Source organism: Eptesicus fuscus, chromosome 9 (assembly GCF_027574615.1).
Source record: "Eptesicus fuscus isolate TK198812 chromosome 9, DD_ASM_mEF_20220401, whole genome shotgun sequence".
NCBI lineage: Eukaryota > Metazoa > Chordata > Mammalia > Chiroptera > Vespertilionidae > Eptesicus > Eptesicus fuscus.
Genome location: NC_072481.1, coordinates 20,836,296 through 20,861,544, shown reverse-complemented (window position 1 = coordinate 20,861,544; position 25,249 = coordinate 20,836,296). Strand labels below are relative to the sequence as shown.

At 48.8% G+C, this 25,249-nt stretch overlaps 1 protein-coding gene across 5 annotated transcripts in view; it reads left to right on the top strand.

Annotated features, from left to right (window-relative positions):
- Nucleotides 1-24,776, top strand: part of PHC2 (polyhomeotic homolog 2) — a 46,429-nt gene extending 21,653 nt beyond the window's left edge. For all 5 annotated transcript variants that reach the window (XM_054720394.1, XM_054720395.1, XM_008156974.3 and 2 more), the window contains 6 exons: nt 14,205-14,407; nt 16,557-16,686; nt 17,543-17,657; nt 18,648-18,789; nt 19,789-20,065; nt 23,356-24,776. In XM_054720394.1, the coding sequence (XP_054576369.1) occupies nt 14,205-14,407; nt 16,557-16,686; nt 17,543-17,657; nt 18,648-18,789; nt 19,789-20,065; nt 23,356-23,510 (1,022 nt within the window). In that variant the 3' untranslated portion in view covers nt 23,511-24,776. The remainder of the gene's footprint in view (nt 1-14,204; nt 14,408-16,556; nt 16,687-17,542; nt 17,658-18,647; nt 18,790-19,788; nt 20,066-23,355) is intronic.
- Nucleotides 24,777-25,249: the final 473 nt, after the last annotated feature.

The window sequence follows — 25,249 nt, the reverse complement described above, 5'->3', positions numbered from 1 at the left end:
AGAGAGAGAGAGAGAGAGAGAGAGAGAGAGAGAGAGAGATCAATTGGTTGCTTTCTGTACATGCCCTGACCATGGATTGAACCCATAACCTGGGTATGTTTCTGGGAATCGAACCGGCAACCTTTGGGTGCACAGGACGATGTTCAACCAACTGAGCCACTCTGATCCAGCTCATCACTGCTTTTTGTACAGCCCACAAGTTATTGATGGTTTTTATATTTTAAGATGTTTAAGATACATGATACATGAAAATTATAAAAAAAATCCAAATTTCAGTGTTCATAAATAAAATTTTATTGGAGCACAGCCTCCTGTATTCATGGACATATTATCTATGGTTGCTTTCCTGCTACAACAGCAGAGCTGAGTAGTTGTAACAGAAACCATATGTCCTATAAAGTCTAAAATATTTACTATCTGGTCCCTTACAGAAGTTTGTTGACCACTGTTCTTGAGTCTTGACATTGAAGGATAGGTAGGACCTGGACATGCAGAATCGGGGAAAGGGCATTCCAGGAGAGAGTCGTGGAAGTAGAGGCAGGGAGTCAGGAAAGTGTGGGCATGTTTGGAGAATAGAGAGAAGTTGTGTATTTGATCCTATGTTACCTTCTTTTATAAAACAAAATATAAATCTAAGAAATGTAAAGGTAGAAATGTGAACATTAATGAAAAAAAGGCTTTGGAAATTTGAAAAATAGTAGAGGGGAAAGGGAATAGGAAAAAGAAAGGGAGTGAACAATCAGGAAACATAAAATAAATGTAAAACGTGGAAACAAAGACAAAGGGATGAGGGAGACCTAGTGGGAAAAGAGAGAGAATATGAATGCAAAAAAAAAAAAAAAAGGTCAAGAAATTGGGGAAATGTTGGGAATAGTGAGAGCAATCATGGAGAGATTCGTGCTGTCTACTCTGCACAAAGCTGGGAGCGGGGAGTGAACTTGTGACTCACTTATGGCTTTTGTATCCCCCACGGCTCCTAGCATATCTCCTGAATGAATGTACTTCGCCAGGACAATTCCGTTTAAAGCAGCGTGGTTTAGGAAGAGAAAGGAACATTTATTAGGCTCCAACTGTGTGCCAGGCACTGCTGGCACTTTGTAGAAATGTCCTCAGTTAACCTTCACAGTAAGCCTAAAGAGTCGGCCTTATTCCCGTTTATGGAGGTGCAGCCGGGTCAATTCGGTCATTACTTAACCTCTCCGATCCCGTTCCCAGTGGGAGGATAATGACTCCTGTGGGCTTATTGCGAACACGCCGCGTGCGTGCACGCAGAGCTTGACACACACTAAGCAGGCAATCACTTGCCGTTATTATTATTGCCTCCGTGTTGGCCCAGGGGGAGCCCCGGCCACCGCGCCTCTGGGGACTTTCGACGCGGCGAGGGCAGACGTCCCAGTGGCGCCGCTCGCCCCCCCACACCGAAACCCCAGGTCCCTAACCGCGGCGGGCCTCGCCGCGTCTCCGGGAGGGCACGGGGCGGGGCCGGGCGACCGCACAAAGGAAGCGTGCGGCCCGGCTTCCGCGCCGGCGCCCCGCCTCCCGGAGGCCCCGCCCCGCGCGGCCCCGGCCCCGCCCCGCGCATCACCCCGCCCCCGGCGGAGGCGGCCGCGGGAGCCCAGCCGGGACGCGCCGCATTGTCTCCACGGCGGCTGCAGCCCTCGAGCGCCCGCCGCGCGCGCGCAATCCAGCCGTTGCCCGCGCCCCCGCCCCGGCCTCGCGCCCCCGCCGCCCTTTGTTGTCGCCGGCCCGGCCGGTGCGGTCGGATGCGCCGCGGCAGCCCCGGGCCCCGGCTCGGAGGCTCCCGGCGGAGAGGAGGCGGCCCGCCCGGGCCCGGGACTCCGCGCGAGGCGGCGCCCGGCCGAGGGGCTGCGTAGGCCCCGCCCGGCCAGGCCCAGCCGGGCCCTGGACAGGTCAGTGCCCGTGCGGGGGAGGGGTTCTTGCCCGGAGGGGTCCGCGGCCCGCGCTCCTCGCGCTGGAAACCGGGCACCGCCCTTCGGTGCCACTCCCGGCCCGGGCCTACTCGGCTGCCAGGCCGTGCCAGCCCGCGACTCTCGCCCTCTCGGCGCCTGAGTGGTGTCCTGCTCCTCCGTCCCTCGTCGGGGACCCTCCCTGTCCCGCACTCCCGCCGAAGCCTCTGTCGAGCCCCACGCTTCCGTGTGTCCCCGTCCCTACCCCAGTCCCCCGCACGCCCCCGCCCCCGTCCCCCGGACGGCGAGTTGCCGGGGATGGCCGTCCCTTTTAAGGGGCAAGGCTGCTGTGCTCCATCGATGGGGGACTTGTATCTCGGAGGGCCTGAGGCTTCGCCGGGGAGTTTTGTTTTTAATCTGGTTCAGTTTTTAATTGGATGGAAAGGGACAAGCTGTTCTGTGTCTGGCTGCTCTTCTCTTCCATTTTCAGAAGAGCATTTTCTCTCCTCACACCGAATGATGGTATACTAACTAATATTGTTGGTCCTCTACATCGGGGTTTGTGAAATTCACTATTTAAATGGAAGTGCACAGAGAGGGAATAATTAGCCCAAGGTCAGGTTGCAAACGAATGGTGAAGCTACAATCTGAACTTCTGCCCGTCTGTGCCCCCTGTCCCTCCCCGCCCGCCTTTGATACCTGGACAGCTTTCACTGACACAGCTGACATGCTTTCAGTTCTGATCAACTTTCCTTTCCTTCCTGCTCCATACTTAGAATGTTTACCTGCTTCCTGTGCCGTCTTCAGACACACATTCTTTTTCCTGCTTTACCAGGGACAGCTTTCTCCTTCCATGTCTCCCATCCTTGATTTTTAATCCCCTCCTATTAGCATATTGGGCCCAGAGGATCCTTGTAGTGAACTAAGCTCCCGACCTAAATCCGCCATATGCCCTCGATTTTTCTAGGACAGCCCCAATGTAAAATATTCCATCTATTGTCTGTCAGCCCGTGTGTCTTGATTTTGATTTAGAAAATAGTCACTTTAGCTGTATCTACCCTGCTGTCCTGGCCTTTTCCAGCCATTTGGCTCTGGAGCATAACTGGGTAATCCAATTATCATTCACCTGGGATTTTTCTTCCCCTTCTGAGTCAACCCAAATGTTGGAACTGCCAGGATTTCTAGGGGTGTAAGGCAGTGCCTTCTTACTCCTTTATTTCTGCCCCCTCCCCATCTTTTATACCAGTACAGGGAAGCAGACACGTGGCAGTGTCCATTGATTAAGGCTCAGGTGTAAGTCATAAGGGATGTAGGGCTTTATGTCATTTGACTCTAGAATAGAAAGGAACTTACTGTATTGGTTGTAGGACAAGAGATTCCATCTTGAGTCTTAAGAAACCTGCCTGCACAAGTTTCTTAAGTAGGTTTGGTTTCATTCAGTTACATTTAACAGACCTCTGTTGGGCTTCTTCATATAAAGGAAGCACTTGCTAGGCACTGAGGAAAACATAAAAGTGATTTCTCCACACAGCCCCGACATCTGGGTCTATATTTGGAAATGCCCACACTTTTGAATCAGCGGATAAACTTGTTTTCCACTGTTTCTGTACCCACGTTCCAGTCCCTGCGCGGCGGGAACCAGATTTTCTGGTTTGGCTCATTCACAAGGGCTGGCTTGTTTCACTGAGGGTCCAGCAGATGGGCAGTGGTGCTCTTTGGCACCTGCCCTTCCCAGGCACTCTTCGTCACGTGATCTCTGCCTCCCAGCCCACCCAGGATCTCTTCCCATACTCACTGGGAAAAAGAGAGAGACCTTTCTTCTCCAGCCTTAGTCTTGAGACGGTAGGCAGTTTCCTAGTCCACTTTTCTGTTGTCCTTGAGTTGGTTTCTCAGTTATCCCATTGCATTTTTTTTAATCCTCACCTGAGGATATGTTTTCATTGATTTTGAGAGAGAGATTTGAGAGAGATTTGAGAGAGGAGCTTGGATCTGCTGCCTCCTGCATAGGTTCCAACTGGGGATTAAACTTGCAACCCAGCACATTCCCTGAGGGGAAATTGAACCCGCCACCTTTTGGTGTTGGGATGAAGCTCTTGCCAACTGAGCCATCCGCCAACTGAGCCACCCGGCCAGGGCATCCAACTGCATTTTTGTGAGCAGTCTCTCCTGGTCTCACCCCCTTCTTTCTTTATTTTTCTTGTTTTAAGCTGTTGTTTTACTGATATGTGGCCCATAGATGCTAAATGAACATTGGTAATTCATGATATACTCACCTACCAGCCCTTTCCACTTCTCTTTCTAATTTACCGTGTTAAGTGCACTCACTATATATTATTCCACTTTCTTTAAAGTAAGGAGAAAAGGAAACTCCAGCTCTTCTTTCTGTCCCAGTAATGATTCTCCTGGCTGTAGGTCTCTTCAGCCATCTTTCCTCTGCATCTCAGCGGTGGGTAACTTCTTAGGAAGATGTTTTTAATGCTTCTCCAGACATACCTCCTCTGTCCCTGGCTTTCTAGTCTGAGCCAGTTGACCCTGAGACTTCTCTTCCTGCCACCAAAACCCCTTCCCCCATCTATGACCCTGTGCCTGTTACTTGCTCTGGCTCAGCCCCAGAATCCACTCTTTTTCAGACCACATCCTTTTTCCTGCCTTACTCATTTCCTGTCTCAGATACTTTGGATCCCTTGGTTCTGATTTTTCAGAGGGAGAGAGAACAGACTAAGAGAAGAGGAATAAATAGATAAGTCATCTTATAAAATTGAACGGTTCTGGCCTCTGGTCTTGTGTGCTTTCACACAGCTTGCCCCCCTCCCTGGGGTTTCTTATTTAAGAAAAACAAAAACCAGTTACTATCTCAGAATCAAGAGTTCATGAATGTTTTTTTCATCTTTTTCCCTTTGTGAATGTATGCCTGCCTTAGACTCTTCCTCTAAGTCTTTGCCCTTCTTTGGTCTGTGGACCTCATGCTAGTCATTTGGTAACCATTTGCTGAATAAAGTTCACCCACTTCCTATGAAAGCCCTTCACTCACAGATAGCATGGAGCAGCAAGCCAAAATAAAGTTAAAGTAAAAACAAAAAACGGGAAAAGGATGGTGGTTCCAGTTCTGGTAATACTGTTCTCTGTTAATATGCTATTTACCAAGGGGTATTTCCCCCCTCTTCTTGAGTTAGTCCAAGTTTATATTAAAGTTCTCCCAGCTGTTCAATGCTACTTAATTTCCAGATAGATTTGGTCCCGCCCACTAAAAGATTCTCTTCCAAAAATATACATCTACTAAGATGAGAGTAGGGAAGTGAGTCTTCATAAATGATAGTTTCTCTCTTACTCCTTTTATGCCATTTTGCAACTGGAAGATGAAGTTGCTTTTCTGTGGTCAGGAGGGAGCTCACAAAAGTGGTTGCAGAGCGATGCTTTTGTGTTTTCCGCCCCCATGGAAGTGCAGGGTGAGGACTGGATGCCTTATGCAATCAACTCTGGTGAGTCCTTTGTGCCAGTAACAGAAATGACTCCACAGTGATTTAGCAACTTGTTTGATGGTGATATCAAAGCTGAACTGCCCCTCAAGGCAGAGGTCTGAACATATGTAGATTTATGTTTTTTTATGGAATGGTTTAACTACAATGTGAGTCCCCAGTTTAAAAGACTGAATATGTTTTCTGTTAAATTAGAAAGAGTGCCTGTTTAAAATAACTTATGTATTCACAACTTAAATAGGTGTATGTTTCATTTGAAGCATTGACTTATTTTTAAATTGCAGTTTGAATTACTAGCTACATTAGATCACTGACTTCATATGAAAAAATATTCAGACACAGGTCATCTTTAATTCAATTTCCTGACACTTTGGGAATAGATAGGAAAATAATCAACCATTTGTTTATCCAAGACAGAAGTCTTACAGATTCTGGACACTTTCCCCATCAATAATAAAAGTAGAATGTAATTGACATGGTCAAGAAATGGGCTGTTTTTATAGTTAATAATTATGCAATTTAAAATGGTTAGGTTTTGAAGAGTAAAAGTATAGTAAGAAACATAGCATTAATTTAAATAATAAATTGTTGCTTTGTGATTCAGTGTAAAACCATCTTAGCCAGCATGATAAACTTAATATTTTTTCTTCCCCTTCCAAATTATTTATAGTTAGTGGAAAAGGATGGGCTTTCTTATTCTTTGAGTCTCCAGTCTCCAAAAAAATCTCATTGATTTTTTTTTAGTTTAGGTAAGTCCAAAAGAAGAGCACATTCTTTCTACATCTGCTAAAGAAATGATTGCTATTAAACAGGCATCGCCAGTGCTCTAAGAGGAATCCATATGTTGAAAAGAGTGCCCGTTGCTGTTATGATTTTCTTTAAAGCAAGTATCTGTTTCTTGAATGATTTTCTTCACAGTAAAAGTTATTATACCTCCTCTTAAGAAAAGATTTGTTTTAGATGCCAGCTCTTCTCCAGTGCATTAGGAGGACCAGACCTGATGCTGAGTATTGAGACTGTTGGCAAGAAAGTGAGAGTTCGTGACTGCTTTGAGTTATTTTTAAAGTTTTAGTTGCATAGCTATTATGTCTCAAATACTATATAATTATCCCTAGTTAGTGATATCTTTAGCATATTTGAAACCATCATACATGGTCTAAGTTCACACCAGCTATATTAAGACATTTTTAAACAAAGCAAATGACACTTTAAATTAATAAAAAATTAATGTGAATCAAATACTTTAAAAATGAATTAAGTCCACATTTTCAGGACTCCGATAATCAGTATTAATCTGTTCTATCAGTTGATTTGTAGCCAAGTAGGGTGAGGGAAAGCTTAGACAATGGTTACAGGAAGGAAGTGCGGGCTATGTTTTCCAAGAACTGAACTTATCAGGAGGATTGCTTTGCAAGGTAAGTATTATCCAGCCCATTATATAGATAAGACAACTGAGGCTTAGTGTTTTCCCTCCCTCCTCCATCCTGCAGCCATTTATCTAAATGACCCTACAGCTGATAACCAAGTAAGGCATCATTGCCTTTTCTTGTTACCCTGAAAATAATGAGGGAATTTACTAAACATTTCTAGATATATTTTTTTGGGGGGTAAACTGTTATAAATTCATCTCCCATGATTTTACCCTTAGCTATAAGAGGCTGGTTTCCTAATCTCTCAGATCTCAATGATGTAACCCTTCTATGGCCAAGTCAGGTCAGTTCCACTGTGTTGTACCTGTATTAGCTTAATCCTCATGGAAGCCACATGAGACAGAGATTATACCCCATTTTGTAGATGAGGAAACTGAGGCCTTGAGTGACTTGTCCAGGATTACAAAATACGATTTAAGCCTAGAGTCTTTGTGATCCCAAAGTCTTAACTTCCATGTAGCCCAGCTTCTAAATGCAATCATAGCCAGGTGTTTTTCTTACACTCTAATATTTGCTGTAACCTTGCAAGACAGGCAGTGATCTCATTTTTATAGATGGGGAAACTGAGGCTCAGAGCAGGTACCAATGCTTGAAGCTGCACAGGTGATCCATGATGGAGCCAGACTGGGAACCCAAGTCTGACCAGATCCAGTGTTCTTTCCACTGTGCCCCTCTCCTTTCACCTCCTGCCATGGTGATGCCTCTCCTCTCCCATTGATTGCATTCTCCTTTGAAACCATAGCGGCTGCCAGAGCACTGGGCCATGAGAACATGTGGGGCCTCCACCTCGGCATGGGATACATAGGACCGTCCCCGTTTAAGCAGAACTCTTTTTGAAAACCCTGCCTGACTGACTCCTTGAAGTCAGAGGTAGCTGTTATTCCTGGTGTGTTGACCTGTCCTGTTGGACGTCCCCCGTGGTCCTGCAGATGCTGCTGCTGAGTGTGATCTGGCTGTAGAGCTGCAGCACCCGCCTGGCTGGGAAGCAGTTCCTGCAGCTGTTTGGAAATCCCCCACGGCTCCAGCTCCGTTGTCCTGAACCGCATGGGGGAAGGTGGCTGTTCGCTCCATTGATTCCTTCATAGCTGGGGGTGGCAGCTTGGAAAACATTCAGCTGTTTACAATTCAGCTTATGTACACGTTAGCTGGGGATTGTGGGTGAGTGAGAAGGGCTGCTCTCTTTGCCTGTGTCCTAAGAGACAGCATGAAAGTCAGCTGTATGGTAATGGCTGCCAGGGAGGAGGAGGAGCCCTCCCTAACAGATGCCTTAACCAGAGTCACTCAGCCCAGATGCTTAAGATCCGAGAAGCATGTCTGCTCTCCAATCCTCTTAACCCAGACTCAACAAGGTCATTGTGCAGCGACACTGAGGGCAGGTCTGGGGCCACCTGGCTCCGCCTCCCTTTCATTCTGCGGCCAGCTCACCCCTTTGCTCAGTAATGTTCCCCAAAGGGATCCTCCTTGCCACAGCGTCACTTCCCTCTGTTACTTCCCTCTGCGGAGAGGTACTTCAGGTCGGGCTGCTCTTGTTTGCAGAGCCAGGAAGGTGCCCTGAGGAGCAGAATGTGGGTGGCATGTGTGTGTGAGGGCCTGCTGTGTGTCCTCAGGGCAGGGATATCTTGGATGTCTGACAGCTTGGTCCTTAGCAGGATTGGAAAACTAACAAACATTTGGCCTTGGTTCTTTCTGCCTTCTGGTACCCAGGGGACCCTAGGGTAGGAAGGGTCCTACAATTTTCCCTCCACCAAGAGCTCCTTCTGTGTGTTTAGAAGATACTGTCTTCCAAACAAATTGCATCTATTCCTCTTTGATTCTAAAATGCACAGTTAACTATGCGCATTTTTCCTCCTCTGGAAAATGAAGATGTTATACGAGGCCCTTCTAACTTTAATCATCTGTGATCTCGCACCCAGGATCCAAAATGATCACTCTCCACCCCCACGCCTCCCACTGAACCTTCTGTCCCTACTCTGGGAAGAAAGCTTATCTAAGTGGTTCACAGTGAGGTGTGAATGACCACAGGTGTATATTTGCATTTTAAAGAAGGTTGTTAACCAAATCAATCTCTTGAATTGATGGACTCTGTCAGGATCCCAGGATAGAGCCCCACTCCTCCCTCCCTCCCTCCCTCCCTCTTCTCCTCGTACTGCCCCCCACTTCATTTTCCTACCCTTCCCGTAGGGCAGTGGTCGGCAAACTCATTAGTCAACAGAGCCAAATATCAACAGTAGGACGATTGAAATTTCTTTTGAGAGCCAAATGTTTTAAACTTAAACTTCTTCTAACGCCACTTCTTCAAAATAGACTCGCCCAGGCCGTGGTATTTTGTGGAAGAGCCACACTCAAGGGGCCAAAGAGCTGCATGTGGCTCGCGAGCCGCAGTTTGCCGACCACGGCCCTAGGGGGAAGGGGGAGGAACGCCCACAGATTGGTGCTTATGAAATAGCTTACCTCCCTCACTTTCAGAGTGACACTAATTTTTTAGGGGCCCCAGTATAACTGAAATCCTAAAGGGTGGCCCCCAGACCTCTCCACAGGACTGCCGTGTGCCCTGGGCTTCCTGTGCTGTGGTTCTGCCTCCGCTCAGGCCGGGCACAGCTGCGTCAGCTGCTCTCCCGCAGGGATGTGGTGTCCCGGGGGTCCCTTTGCAGGTGCTCCACTCAGGCTCTCTCCCCCGAGTGAGTCCTTCAGGAATCCTGCTGTCACCCTCCAGGCGTCGTGTCTGGCCTGCTAGGCTGGGCATAGTGAGCAGGACTTGAGCCAGGAAGGGGCCTGGAGAGGACGCTCTGTGTGGCACAGGTGGCCTTGTTTTCCCATTTGCCCAGCAGAGTTTGCTGCAGGCAAATGACCCATGTTATCACCTACTCTGCTTCCTTGAATTCTTTAACTCCATTAGCTCTGGCTTGCTCCTGCTATAGCCAAGCAAGGCTAGTTAGAAGCCTTGTCGAGTACAATTCTCTCCTCGTGTCTAGAGAAAGGAGGGAATAAGTGTTGGTCCAGCTGAGGGGGTGGAAGGAGAAGCTGTGCTTGCCCCCCATTTCCTCTGGAGTCAGGTCTTCAAGGCAAATAGAATGAGCAGCCAGGCCGTCTGAAATAGCCACAGTAAATATTAGTACTAAACGTGTTCCAGAATAACTGATGATGATGTCTTATCTGTGCATGTAAAGAACATCAGAACTGGTTCTGAAGTGGTCCAGTCCAGGTTTTGCATAGCTGGGGCCAGCATGACCTCTGTCTTCAGAGGGCAGGAGAGCTCAGCCTCTCTGGACATCTACCAGTGGTCCTTCGGACCTGGCCATTTTCATGTGACCCCTAGAGGTCACCGTGCCTTTCCAAGTGCCTGGAGCTGGCGTAAATGTTTCCCTGCCTTAACAGGAAGGAGTGGGCCAAGGAATATCTCTTATGCTTCTTTATAGCCAGGTACCCAGGAATGCCACTCTTATAGACAGGCACCAGCCTAGCTGCTCTCAAATCATTATAGCCTCGGAAGTAATTTAAAAATCTCAGCTGCTGGCAAGTTGCTTGTTTTGAGACTAGGGAGACCTGTTGAAACCATGGGTTTCATACATTCCAGTTTAACAGACAGTAAGGATCTGTCATATAGTGGACACTGCACTAGCCCCTGGAGATACAGAGGTGACTAAGATAGCCCCTGCCTAAGAAACCTGCTCTGCCTAGTGAAGCAGATCATGTCACAGCAAGGCCATTGTGGTCCTTCCCACTGTATCCCGCCCCTATAGGGGCTCTTTCTGCCAGAGCCTGAGTGAGACGAGGCACCGGAAAGGTTGAGACATGCTGTTCTGTTCATTCTGGTCTGAATACTTGGCCCTTACGGTCAGCTTCCATTAAAGGCTAGATTCTGCCTTCCCCCAGCACCAGCACCACTGAGGCTTGGCTTTACGGCCCTCCCACAGCCTCCTGGACTCATGGTGTCCGGGCCTTCCCCTTTCAGATTCCAGGGGCCTAACTCTGTACAAAGGTATTTGAGACCCCTGGGAATCCCTTACAGCCTAGGACTGATCCAGAGAATTGAGAAAGGACGGATTCCAAACGGTCGAGTATTGCTTTGTCTCGGTCTTTTATCTGGCCTCCGGGCCAGCAGGGCAGGTTTCTGCAAGTTTCCCTATTAAGCTGCTTTTCCCCAAGCAGGCCGCAGAGCAGTCTGGGAGAGTGGGGAAGCAGATTAAATTAATCGCAGTGTGCTGAGCCTGGCGGGGGTGAGATTGTGTTTTGTCATTCCAGAAATAGCCCAAACTCCTTTGTTACTAAAGCAGATGAGGAGGTATTTGCTACAAGATGAACGAGAAGCGAAGCAGTGTCTGCAAACCCGTGTCTTCATAAAACACGCTCTTCTGTCCCTTGGGTTCTGTCTCCTGTAGCCCGCCCCAGTTATAACGGGAGTGATAGTTCCTAATGTTATGGAGAAAGGGTTTCTCCGTCTGTTGGCTCTCTCGCCTCTGAGCTGGTGAATGTATCTTTCACCACTGTATTTGGCATGAGGAAAGAATCTGACCTCAAAGAGTTGTATACAGTGTATATTAATAGGCACAGATCTGGGAGGCAGGAGGGAAGGGATGAGGGGAAGGGGAGGAGTCCAGCAGAGAGAGAGAGATCCCATGAAAGGTGACAAGGATCAGAGGCTGTATGGTGGTGAGTAGCAGTGAAAAGAGCAGGAGGTGGGAGTGACCCCAGAATTCAGGGAACAATGGACTCATAAACTAAAGGAATTATAAACTAAAATATGGAAGTCACTAATGTTCCTCCACCTGTTCTCTTAATATAACAAAAATCAACCTGATCTCTTAGACCAATACATTGATTATGTTTGCAGTGACTGGGTAGACTTAAAAAGATACAGGCCAAGAAGACCTAGGATGATGATGAACTTGAATCCTTTTTATATACAAGAAACAGTTGGAAGAGCAGAGGGAGTTTGGCCTGGAGGAGAGAAATATTCTGGGGTCATGAGCGACATTCTTCATGACACCCGAGCATTTCCTAGTGTGCTAGCATTGCACTGCTGTTCGTTCATTATCTCATTTAGTCCTCACAGCGACACAGTGAGGTAAGTATTGTCATTGTCCTTCATTTACGCCAGTGAAACCGAGGCTCAAAAAACAATGAGGACTTGACACTGACCCTTCAGTGATAGAGAGACCAGCTTCTAAGACAGGCCCCAGCCCATTACACAAACAGGATTAGCCTTGTTCTGTGTGGTCTTCAGGAACACAGCCAGGGTAAGGGGGCAGGAATTAACAGCAGATAGATTTGGGGCCCAGACTTTCTCATCTTGATTCTGTAATCCATGGTTCATGAGAGGAATCAGAGAATGTTTGCTGGGCTCTAATGAGGAAAAAATAGCCATCATCTAACAATAACATTTTAACTTACACAGTAAGCATTCTAATGATCATCTAGTCATCACTTTAAATAAAATATATACTTAACTTGAATTTTGAAAACATTTTTAAAGCAGAGAAAATCTAGTTATGTCAATGCAGACTTAAATATTTAAAGTTTAAGAGCAGAGAAAGGTAACTTGATTATGTGATTAACTCAGTCCACCTAGTTATTCATGGTTTGTGAAGGAAAGATTTTTTTTTCAGTTCCCACATGCCTTTACACATTAGAAAGATTTCAAAAGAGGGGAAAGTTTCTATCTGTACAAAAAGAGCCAACGCTGTAAATAATTCTCACAACCAAGAAGAATTTTTTTTAAAAGTCCATCAGTTACATCTTGGATGACTCCTGCTCAGCAGTGAAGTTTATTAGAGGTGAATTAGGCAGGTCTGAGTCCTGGAGCATGTGTGGTAGCCACCAACTCATCAAAAAAGATTTATCCTGGCTTATCTGAGCATTAGGGCTACTGTAAGAAATGAGCCAGTTATAAAGCTTTTCTAAAATGAGTTATTTTTATTTCTCCATGATGCATAATTAGACCCTGTTCCATGGTAGGGTTTTGGACCTTTAACATGAAATAAGAGCATCTTCATGGAAAGTTTTGTACAGACATTGCTTAGCTAATAAATTTATTGAAATCGTTTTTAAAGTATGTAACACGCAAATACACACTGGTTTATACTCAATAGGCTGTTGCAGTTAAAAAAAAAAAAAAGCTTTTTCTTTCCTTTTCCCCCTTTCTTAGGAAGTTCCAGGTTTAAGGCAACCTCAGGCTTACTGGGCAGCTGGTGGTGGTAGAGAATGGCTCTGAGAAGGGGGTAGAGGTTCAGAAGTGAGGTGACCAAGTCTGGCACCTCTAAAACGACTCCTGAGAGGTGCTGCTGGAAGTGGAGCAGGGCGGCCATGCGGTGTGGTTCTGTATGGATACCCGTCACGCTGTGGAGCACTCTGTTAGGTCTTTCAGAGGAAGGCCAGCGGGTCCAGGAGAGGAGAGCTCAGGAAAGGTTGTCCACAGAGGGAAGGAGTCTGGTGGCTGAGCATCAGATCGATATGGAGCTGAGGACGGGCAAGAGGCTGGACTGAGCACAGGACCAGCAGCAGCAGCACGGAAGGCCTCCGCTCGGCCTCGCAGCCTCCTGGGTGGAGAATGGAGCAGTGTATCTTCATGCAGTGACCCGAGTCCCAGGCTCTGAACAGTCAGATCTAAGTTACCGTGTTTACTTGGGGTTCAGCTCCCCAAATTCCCGTTGCATTGATTTCTGGGATTTAGTACTCTGACATTTCACGGGACACTTTAAATCTAACCCTTTTCCAGGGAACCTCATAGAAGGTTCTTTTCCCCAAAACCCTATTATACCCCTAGCTTTCTGCCTAGTTCAGCCTCTCAATCCGGTTTCAGATACCAGTTTGAATATATTTTCTCCCTTGAACTGAATGTTACTTTATTTGTCCATATCAATATTGACCAAGTTCTTAACACCTCGAATGCAAGATTCTTGTCTGTTTCACCTAGTTCCGTGGTCGGCAAACTGCGGCTCGCGAGCCACATGCGGCTCTCTGGCCCCTTGAGTGTGGCTCTTCCACAAAATACCACGGCCTGGGTGAGTCTATTTTGAAGAAGTGGCGTTAGAAGAAGTTTAAGTTTAAAAAATTTGGCTCTCAAAAGAAATTTCAATCGTTGTCCTGTTGGTATTTGGCTCTGTTGACTAAGGAGTTTGCCGACCACTGACCTAGTTGAATTGTTAACACAGTTGGAAGTCAACGAAACACTGCCAGCTGATTAGTTGCATTGCTGCACAACTGATTGGAGTCACACCTGGTGGTGTGTCCCTTGACACCACATCCAATAGGTGGTTGAGGGAGGGCACTGCTTGGTTTGCATTGTCGCTTGGCTCCACCGAAGGTACCGGGCTCGTGTTGAGCCCCTGTGCTCCTGGCCTGGACCCGGTTCTGACCTCCCCTGCTTGTGTTTCCTTACTTTCCCCGTACAGAGACAGGGCAGGGCATTGTTCATGCACTGACCGACCTCAGCAGCCCCGGCATGACCTCAGGGAACGGAAATTCTGCCTCCAGCATCGCCGGCACTGCCCCCCAGAATGGTGAGAATAAACCACCACAGGCCATTGTGAAACCCCAAATCCTGACGCATGTTATCGAAGGGTTTGTGATCCAGGAGGGGGCGGAGCCTTTCCCGGTACGGACTACTTCTTTTCCCCTCTTTTTTCTTTTTTTTTTTTTTAAGTATAATTTGGATGTGTATTAGAATATTTTATGTTTCCATGTAAAATTTCCAAAAATGTGAAATAGTTGTTCTTTCCTGCTAATTTTCCCCAAAGGAATGTCAGAACCATTTTCTTTCTAGGATTGAGCAGCTTCCTGAGGTCCACAGGGGTCAGTGATTAGGAATAATTGGCAAGACGCCTCGTTTAGAAATTCCCACACACAGACTCAGCTGTGTCCCGCCTCGTGCTGTGTGACCCCCTTGGTTAGAAGGGAGTTCACCTTGGCATATTTGGTGGACTTTGGGAAATGAAACCCCATTCAGTTTTGAATACCAAAACCTCTGCATGGCAAAACTGGCCAGAGAACAAAAGGAACCTGCTCAGAAGAGAATTCTTGAGGTGCAACTGAAACGAAGAGATTAGGGTTGTGGCTGGGGACAGAGCCTCTAAATGGGAGTGAATGAAAGTGAGGGCACTTCAGAAAGGGTACAGTCAAGTGTCTCCAATCCTCCTATATAATAAAAGGCTAATGTGCAAATTGACCAAACTGGGGAACAACTGGTCGCTATGACGCACACTGACTACCAGGGGACAGACGCTCAATGCAGGAGCTGCCCCCTGGTGGTCAGTGTGCTCCCACAGGGGGATCGCCGCTCAGCCAGAAGCTGGGCTCAGGGCTGGTGAGTGCAGCCGCGGTGGTGGGAGCCTCTCCTGCCTCTGTGGCAGTGCTAAGGACGTCCAACTGTCGAGAGGGCACAGGCTGGGCTGGTGGACCCCCCCTCCGAGTGTACAAATTTTGTGCACCGGGCCTCTAGTTAAAGCATAAGACCAAAGGGAAATATAAAGGAATCAAGAAAATGGCTTATTAGAACAAAGCAGCCAAAGCTGATTCTGCTCAGTGCAGACTGGTGAGGACAGGTGGTACTGCTGTGTGGGTGGGAGGAGCCTAGAGCCAGTGCACATATAGCCCCTCCTGTGATAAAAGAATCTGACTGTTGGAGACATACGATCCTCACGGGCTGCCATCTGCCTCCTGCTCATTTTTGGATCCCTAAGTGATTTGAATAGTCAGCAAAAGACTACGCTTGATTAACTGAGAAGGGTGGCCTGCCCTTCTGAAATGCCAAAGGATACCTAGGTTCTTGTCCTCTTTTCCTCTGGAGGTCGGTCAAGGCCTGTGGCAAAGAAATTCACCTGGAGCACCTTAGCTCTAAGTAGCTCTAGGCCTATGACAGTGGTCGGCAAACTCATTAGTCAACAGAGCCAAATATCAACAGTACAACGATTGAAATTTCTTTTGAGAGCCAAATTTTTAAAACTTAAACTATATAGGTAGGTACATTATTATTAACTTAATTAGGGTACTCCTAAGCTGGCCTTTGCTAAAAACTCAAGGGGCCAAAGAGCTGCATGTGGCTCGCGAGCCGCGGTTTGCCAACCACTGGACTAGGTCTTCCCCTTGGCCTCCTGGAGAAACACCAGAAACCAGCCAGTCTCTCAGGGTAGATGCAGATTCAATAATACCCCAGCAATGCTCTAGCGATCTGGCCACGGGGCTGCCTGAACAAAGGCAACTAAGGGAGGACCAAAAGAATGAATTAGCCAATCGGGGATCCTTGCAACCATAGAGGGCATTTTTGCTCTTAGCCCAGAGTCCATTTTTTTTCCTACTGTCACCCATGGCTGTGTGTACTTCTGGCTTGGGTAGGGCAGTGGTAAGATAGAGAACAGTAAGAAATTTTAAAATGGTTGCTGAGTCTACCCTCCCCCCCCCACTCCCACACACAGCCTTGGTTGTGTTCCTGCCTGGTGGCATGTGAACACTGTGCTGTCAGTGTGGGCAACCCCAATCTCTGCCCCTTAGACACTGGGAAGGGTAGATATTTTCCTAACCTCTTAAGGCATCCATTGGTGCTGGATTGAAGCCATCCCTTCAGTCTCCAGTAGCATCCTGCCTCGTGAGCTAAACGGCGAAATAAGCCTTTTACAGGGCATACTTGGATGATGACACAGGGGCTGGCATCTATGCCTGGATGCTTTAGACATGTAATTTTGGTGAGGCTGGATGGCAAGGAAGCATTTCCCAGCTAACCATGGCCTCCGTGTCACTGTGTCGTCTAGGTGGGACGCTCGTCCCTGCTGGTGGGGAATCTCAAAAAGAAGTATGCACAGGGGTTTTTGCCTGAGAAACTTGCACAGCAGGACCATACCACCACCACCGACTCCGAGATGGAGGAGCCCTATCTGCAAGGTGAGCATCTCAGACCCCGGACGCTGAGGGCGTGTGCAGCCACACAGGAAGGAGGCAAGTCTGGGAAAGCAGGCCTCCCACACTTCCTTTCTTGGCATCCATGGAGGAACTCGGAGCCAGGGAGTGTGTGAACATGTCGGCTTCCTGATCATTTCCCCCAGTGCCTTCCCAGCTCCTAGGAAGCAGGGACGGGGGAAGTCCCTGCCCTGCCTGTCCTCCTGCCAACCACAGGACTCTCCTGTGTGAGTCGCTGGAGAGCGGTAGGGCTTGAGGAGCAGCCGGGCCGCCCGTGCCCTTCCTCCACGGCCTCGGGAGCCTGCACTCAGCACGGCCCAGCTCTGAGGCTCGGTGGCCAGACAAGGACTGCGCTTGTCACTTGAGCCACTGATAAATGGAAGGAGGGGCCTGTGTAGGTTACAGAGCTCCTGGATTCTGTTACCCAGGTTAGCAGCCAACTAGACAGATTAAGGTGGGTGGGGAAGGACAGTTGTTCCTTCATGAGCTTCCACCCAGCTTAGCTCAGTTGTGGCCGCACCTGGAGTGCTCCCTTTGAGCTCCCCTCTCCCAGGATCAAGAGGGGTGCTGCTACGTCTTCACCTGTGGGCGCCTCAGGCTCATTGCACTTAGGCAAGAGAATGGTCAGTGTCGCAGGGGCATCCTCAGACCCTTTGAGTACTTTCCAGGGAGGGAAACAGCCCTTCCAAAAACAGTGACAGAAGGCTCAGCATTTCCCGAGCTAGGTAGCTGTGGTGTGTCACAGCTGCGACATGAGCTGACGGAACGGAGTAGGGAGGCCCTGCGATGGGGCTGTTGACAATTGCTTGTTCTCCAAACTTACAATTTTCATACATTTCAGAATCCAAAGAGGAGGGTACTCCCCTCAAACTCAAGTGTGAGCTCTGTGGCCGGGTGGACTTTGCCTACAAGTTCAAGCGTTCCAAGCGCTTCTGTTCCATGGCCTGTGCAAAAAGGTGAGTCGCTCGGCCCCCCACACCCTGTGCTGTGCCCAGTCCCTGCCCTCCCCCAGGATTGCACCTTTGTTTCCTGCTCCTGTGTCCCACCTCCCTTCAGTAATAGTCCATCCCAAGAGGCCAGGGTGTGGCTTACCCAGCTCCCCATTTCCTGTGCCTGCCTGGAAACAGCATCGCGTCACTAATTCTCCAGAGAACTCCCTCAAGCAGATGAGAGAGCAGCACAGAGGGAGGGAGGAAGCACAGAAAGGAAGCAGGGCTTTCGTGTGGCTGCCTCCTGGGTCCCATTGGCCCAGCCTCTTTTCCTGCCCATCTCCTCCGAGCATGGCACTAGTGACAGTTCCTCCTGAGCTTCCACCAGCTTAGAAAACTAATGATCCTAGTAAAAACCAGCCTTGTTGATTGAGAGCCTGCATGTGCAGGGCAGTCGGTATCCGTTGTGTCATCTAACCTTCAAGACAACTCTGAGGCAGGTGTTGCTATTGTCTTGTTTACACACAGTTTGGGAACAGGCACGAAGGATAAGTAATTGAGCCTGAAGTCACAGAACTGGGATTTAGATCCTCCGACTCTAGAACCCTCTGTGGTCTTTGTACCAAGGTGGGAGAGGCAGCTGACCTAGAAGCCCGAAGCCCCCCAAAGAGAACAACTCTAGGCCCCATGCACCCATGCTCTGCAGGCCAACTAGAGTAAGGCTTCCTCAGCCCTCAGCCCTTCAGGCTGTGCTGGAGGGATCAGGGCACTTGAGTGAAGCCTCACCAAGCTGCTCTCCAGCAGGACAATGGACAGGAGTTTCTTAGCACAGCTGGTATTGCAGAGAAAGTGTCAGCAATGAGTTATCTCCATGATCCAATCTGTGCCAAGTGACAGATTTAGGATTGGAATGAGTGAATAGACGGACATGGGTTTGCCACATAGCTTGGCTGCTCTTCTGCCCGAGGCTGTGCACCCTATGACTGCTGACTTCCTGTGTTCCCCTGACTCGGGCAGGTACAATGTGGGATGCACCAAACGAGTGGGGCTTTTCCACTCGGACCGGAGCAAGCTGCAGAAGGCAGGAGCCACGACCCACAACCGCCGTCGGGCCAGCAAAGCCAGTCTGCCAACACTTACCAAGGATACCAAGAAGCAGGTGAGAGGGCTGGCCGAGCCTGAAGCTCCATCCTCAGTCCCCACCAGCTCCCCTTTTCACCACCACCGGGACAGCCCCATTCCTTTTCTGCCCACATCAGCATGCTCTGTCAGCTCAAGCCTTCTGCATGTCCCTTCACGTAGATCAAGCATGTCAAACTCAAAGGCTAACACGGGCCAAATAAACAAGATGTAAGTGTATGTGGCCGCAAAACAACAAAAGCTTCAATTTTCATAGAAACATAGGTTTATTTCGATAGAGACATGCTGAATACAAAGGGCTAAAGTAAATGAGTAATCGTTAACATAAAATAATAGAACATTTTAATAAAATTAATATTTTTTCTTGAGCATTAACTTATCAGACACTGAGTAATTGCACAAATTAATAAGCATAAGGCAAATAAAACTATTTTTCTTACTCTCCAAAAGCAAAACTCTATTGTGCACACCAAACAACTCAGGACAAGACTAATGACGTGGCAATTTGCTGCTAAAGTATCCTCTGCTAGTATTAGTGGAGAGAAATGGTGCGCCTGCATGTAAGGCGAGTAAGGGAAATGAACGCAACACGATTATAGTAATCAGTCATTAGCGAATGTTATAGTTCGTTATTAATAATTATGTATAACAGGATATTGTAAAAATTAAGTTATGACATTTTTATTAAAACGTTTCTTACATACTGTTATATTGGCTGGGCTGCAAAAATCCTCGTTGTGGGCCGCGAGTTTAACATGCTTGATGTAGATCCCTGGGTACCGATGAGGTGACTCCGTTTTCAGGGACCTGCCCCAACATCGCCCCTCCCAGTTTGCCTTCATGGCCTCAAGTGTGGCACATACTCCAGTGCTGACTCGAGGGTCAAAGAGGGACAGCACAGAAGGTACTTTCTGGAACTCAGAGATAGGTAGTAGACCAAGTAGAGGAGGGAAATATAGCTGCCTTTGCCCATCACTGTACTAGAATGGTTTATTCCCCCATCCTTTCTCTCTCCCAGCCAACAGGCGCTGTACCCCTTTCTGTTACTGCTGCATTGCAGCTAACACATAGCCAGGAAGACTCCAGCCGTTGCTCAGATAACTCAAGCTACGAAGAACCCCTGTCACCCATCTCAGCCAGCTCATCCACCTCCCGCCGGCGACAAGGCCAGCGCGACCTGGAGCTCCCTGACATGCACATGCGGGACCTGGTGGGCATGGGACACCACTTCCTGCCCAGTGAGCCCACCAAATGGAATGTAGAAGATGTCTACGAGTTCATCCGCTCTCTGCCAGGTGAGGCCCTTGGAGGTTCCACGCCTGCACGGAAGGCGAGAGATGAGAGGGAGTGAGAGACCTCACCTCTGCCACCAGGAAAGATTAGGCAGCTCAGTTAATGACTCAGGTTCCGGAACTGGGGTGCAAAGATGATGGTGATGAGTTTTCCTAGCTAGAGCTTACATTCTAGCACAGAACACAAACATTTTAAAGCTATAATTGGATATATTTACTGGATATCTTTACGTGTGTGAATATATTTATGTGTGAAACACAGAGAGGATAATGTAATGAACCCTGTGTCTCCTGTGCAGGTTGGGAGGAGTGACAGGTGGGAGTGTGGGAAATCTGTCAGGAACGTCAGGAACAGGTATAGGATAACTGCTGTAGACATGCCGTTCAAAAAATTTAAACTGAGTGATGGTGGACAGGTAGACCCTTGCCAGATGAAGTGATGCATGAGGCAGCAGCTTGAGGCATGAAGACATGAAAGTGCAGCATTTAGCTGGGAACTCCACAGAAGCCTGTGTGGTGGAGCGCAAGTGGTTCTGAGGGCTAGAATCCAGAAATGAACCCTGAAAAACAAACCGCACACCATGTGGGGTACCAAAGCTTTTCTGCTGTCTTCCTGCCAGTGTCACCCAGCCAGTGACCAGGTCAGGCACTGATGGCAACCACAGGCCTGATACTCAGAGCCTGGAGTGGGGTGTAGTTGTCAAGAGCACAGACTTCTGAGTCAGACAGAACCCGGCTCTGCCAGTTAACCCAGTGTTAGTTATCACACAGTTACTGAGGGCAGTTCTGCCGCAGGGTCCCTTTTGAGATTTTGATTAAGATGTCGACAGGTCAAGGCTAAGGTCATCTGAAGGCTTGATTGGGGCCTCACACATGATTCTCAACTAGGGTATGGCTGTTGGCAAGAGGCCCTTTCTCCACATGGGCCTCTTCGGAGCACTCAGGCTTGAGTCTTCTCATGACATGGCAGCCAGTATTTGCCACAGGCATTGTTCCAGGAGAGCAAGTTGGAAGCCTCTGTGCCCTTGACGATCTGGGCTCAGATAGCACACACAGTACCGTCAGTTTCACAGCATCTTCCTGGTCACCCAGGTAAACCCTGTTCATTTTGTGAGGGAACTCATGAGGACATGAAAGGGAAGCAAGGATTATTGGAAGCTATTTGGAGGGTGCTTACATAGTCCCCCAGTGACTCATATCCTCCCTCATGTAGAAACACTCTCAGCCCCTACTGAGTCCTCTTGAGTCTCATTCCATTGCAGCAGCAGTTTGAAATCCAGGATTTCATCATCTAACTCAGGACCAGGCACGGATGAGGCTACTCTTCAAATAAACAATTCCTCTCAATTTAAAGACCTGAGAACTAGAGATAGGTTATCCATTTCCCCTTCACAAATTCAAAATATAGTGGGTGGGATAGGTATAGGATAATCACTGTAGACATGTCATTCAAAAAGGGGGAAATGGAGCCGCAGCAGTCCCTAAATCTAGCGGGGCACATGTTGGCCTTTCCTTCACTAGGACTCACAGCCTGGGAGTAATTCTAACTCTTGGTTCTACTCTGAGTCATTCTTCCTCTCCTAGGAAAGCTAGCCTGAGTTTTCTCAGCCTATTTCCTGCTGCTTTTCAGGTTGTATTACCTCTGACTCTTTCTGTTTAAGTGAGCAGCACTCTGCCAATATGATTCTCTTAAAATATTTGTTGGCTCCCCATGTATCTTGTTGGGGGCTCACTTCATAAGACAAAAACCATACTCACGAAAGTCTTCAGGATGAACTTTCTCTACATTGGGCTTCTTCTGAAGCTGTGGGACAGTGAATGGGCATAGAAGCCCTGCTGTTGGGTGGAGAGGATCTGTGAGGCCCTCCCATAACATCCTTCAAGAGTTTGTTTTATTGAATTGTGCTCTAGGCAGCATCTTAAATCTTTCTGAGGTCTTAAAAGATTGAAGTCACAGCCTCAGTTTCATCTGTAGACCATCTTTTCTTGACCATGCCTTGTATTTGATCTTTGCCTAGAAACCATTTCTTAATTTTAGCATCATTTGCCATATAGAGAGGCTAGAGATTTTCAAAGCCAGCAAATCCTGGCTCCTTTAGAGCAGTTTTCCTTTACCTTACCTCTCTCCTCTCCTTTTGTTTTAAGCAGCAATAAGAAGCCAGGCTGCCTGGCTGGTGTGGCTCAGTGGTTTAGTGTCAACCAGTGACTTGGAGTCACAGTTCAATTCCTGGCCAGGGCACATGCCCGGGTTGCAGGATCGATCCCCACTGTGGGGCATGCAGGAGGCAACCAATCAATGATATCAATAAAAATATATATTATTTTTTAAAAAGCAGCAGCCAGGCAACACCTTCAAAATTCTGCCTAAAAACGTTAGCTGGACCACTCAGTTCATTAGATATATTAAACTTACATGTGGCTGCATTTTCTAATTCATAATAAGGATCCGTTTCTTCCAATTTCCACTAAGTTTGCTCACTTTCCTTTAAGCCTCCCCAGGAGTTTCTCAAAGGCCATCAGACGTCCAGTCTTGTGAAAGCGCCTTAGCCATTAACTAACACTCTCCTCTCAGTGCCCACCCACTGGTGCTCCCAAGACCACGCCCACATTTTTAGGGTTTTGTTATGGCAGCAGCCCTTTGCTAAGTACCAAAACCTGCGTTACTTTTATTGTGAAACGGGTTACCCCAAAACTTGGTGGCTTAAGAGAGTAATTATCTAAAGGTTTCTTGGGTCAGGAACATGGAGTGGCTTAAGCTGGCAGTTCTGGACAGCGTCTCTTACATGGTCTCGGTGAAGATGTCAGCCAGAGCTGAGGTGTCCGAGGTTTGGGGCCGGAGAATTCACTTCTCGGTGCCTCACATGGCATGGAGGGCTGGCTATGGGCAGGAGGCCTCAGTTCCTCTCCGTGTGGCCTCCAGAGGACTGCTTGAGTGTCCTCACAACACGGTAACTAGCTTACTCTAAATTATCCAAAAGAGCAAGGTGGATTCTGCTGCGCCCTTTATGATCTAGCCTCAGAAATGACGTGCCATCACTCCCACAACACCTTATTGGTCTCCCAGGTCAGCCAGTCCACTGAGGGAGGGCTCTGAACAACTACATGGAGACTAAGGAGGCGTGATTTCTGGGGCCATCCTGGAATCCGGCTGCCTTAGGCAAGTCACTTAGCCTTTCAAGCTATAAAATAAGGAAGTGGTTGTGAGGACTAAATGAAACGTGTGTGCAGTGCAGGGACTGCCAGAGTGAATATTGGGGGCTCTGATTGACAGTCTTTGGTGGTGTCCCTGTCAGGCTGCCAGGAGATAGCAGAGGAATTCCGTGCCCAAGAAATCGACGGGCAGGCCCTGCTGCTGCTCAAGGAGGACCATCTGATGAGTGCTATGAACATCAAACTGGGGCCTGCCCTGAAGATCTACGCTCGCATCAACATGCTCAAGGACTCGTAGGGCTGGCCGGGCAGCCACGGTTCTGGCCCAGGACGCCTCCACCCAGCTGAGCAGAGCCAGACAGACATTCCTGAGGGGCCCAGACGTGGGGCCAGTCGGAGGGCAGGGGCTCTCCCTGTGGGGCATGGCTGGTAGGGAGGTGTTGGCACCTCCTAGTGGCTCTCAGGGGCCTTTCTTTCTGTGGGAGGGGCAGAGAGGTAGGTGGCGCAGAAGATGGGGCTTTATGCTTGTAAATACTGATAGCACTGGCTTCCTCCAAAGTCCCAACACTCTAGCCCCGCTCTCTTCCCCTCTCTGTCCCCCATTTTCCAGGGGGTATATGGTCAGGGCTCCCAACCTGAGTTGGGTTACTTCCAAGGGCAGCCGTCAGGCCTGGATAGAGGCCTTGAAAGCCCTTCCTGCCTTCCTCCCACTTCCTTCTCCAGGCCTGGCTAACTCTCCTGCCGCCAGCTTCTCCCCCTTCAGCTTGTTTCTGAAGCAGCCAGGTGTTCCCCCTTCACCCTCTGCAGGTGGAGAGAGAGAAGCTGGGCCCAGTTTGCCATGCCTGCTGGCACAGACGCCTTAAACGCTGTGTGTGTGACTGTATGACTGTGTGGGAACCTGGACTGACAGATAGGCCAAGAGCCACCCTCTGCATCTCCAGGTGTTTTGTAGCAAACAGCCACTTAGTGCTTTGTCCTGGACTCCACTCGGCCTCAGGATGGGGAATAGAAACGAAGGGCGGCCCCCGTGCAGAGAGGCAAGATCAGAAGGCGACAGTTAGATGCTCCTCTCCAGGCTGGCCATGACGCCTCTGAAGTCCCTTCCCCACACTGTGAAGTCCCCCGACTGCCCTGCTGTCACAGCATTAAAGAAGCTGCCGGCCACAGTGCTGGTGGGCGGGCTGGGTCAGGCTGAGCCTCCTGCCCGCCGCCCTGGGAGCCCAGTGGTGAGGCCCAGACAACCTCTGAGGGAGAGAAGAGCTGGAGTGACCGCTGATGTGGAGAAGGCAGCCTCTGGCCTCCCACTCCCACACTTGGCCTTGCGAACCTGCTAGCAGCAATTAGAGCTGCCTGCGGAGGAGTCAGGGCGGGAAGGGTGAGGCCTGCCTCTGACTTGCCCTGTTCTCGGTAGCTCCCCGGGGGGGAGAGGGGCCTCTCCCGGGAAGAGGTGGCTGCCTTCCTCAGCTTGTTCTGTTCCCCACTCACACCCCTGGCAGGGTTGGAAATGAAGGACTTTTTTAACCATTTGTTTCTGTTTTTTAAAAATAAACCTGTAAAATCCGTTTTTTATGCCTTTCTTTCCTGGAGATGCCTGTCCCTACAGGTATAGGTCCTGAGTGGCGCCAGCTCACCCCTCGGAGCGGGGTGGGTCCCTGGTTGGGACAGCATCTCCTCCGCACTTAGCTGGGCTGGGCCACTGAGGGCGCCCTCAGCCCCGGTCCTTACAGGGGTGGCAGGTTCTACGTCTCCTCACACGGGTGTCCCTTGAAGTGGAGGGTCCAGAGCCCGTTCAGCTCTGAACCCCATACCCACCATTCCCATTGGGGAGACAAGACCCCATGGGGATATCTGGGACACCTTAGGCTGAACCCTGACTCCCATCCTCTAGCCGACACCGTTAGTTGTTGCTGCTCAGTGTCCAGGAGAGCCCTTGGAATGGCTCTGGTTCACTCAGCATGTTCTGAGCATATTTTGGACGCTGGAATAGCAAATTATTAGAAAGTCATTGTCCCTCAGGAGGTAACACCTAAGCCTCGA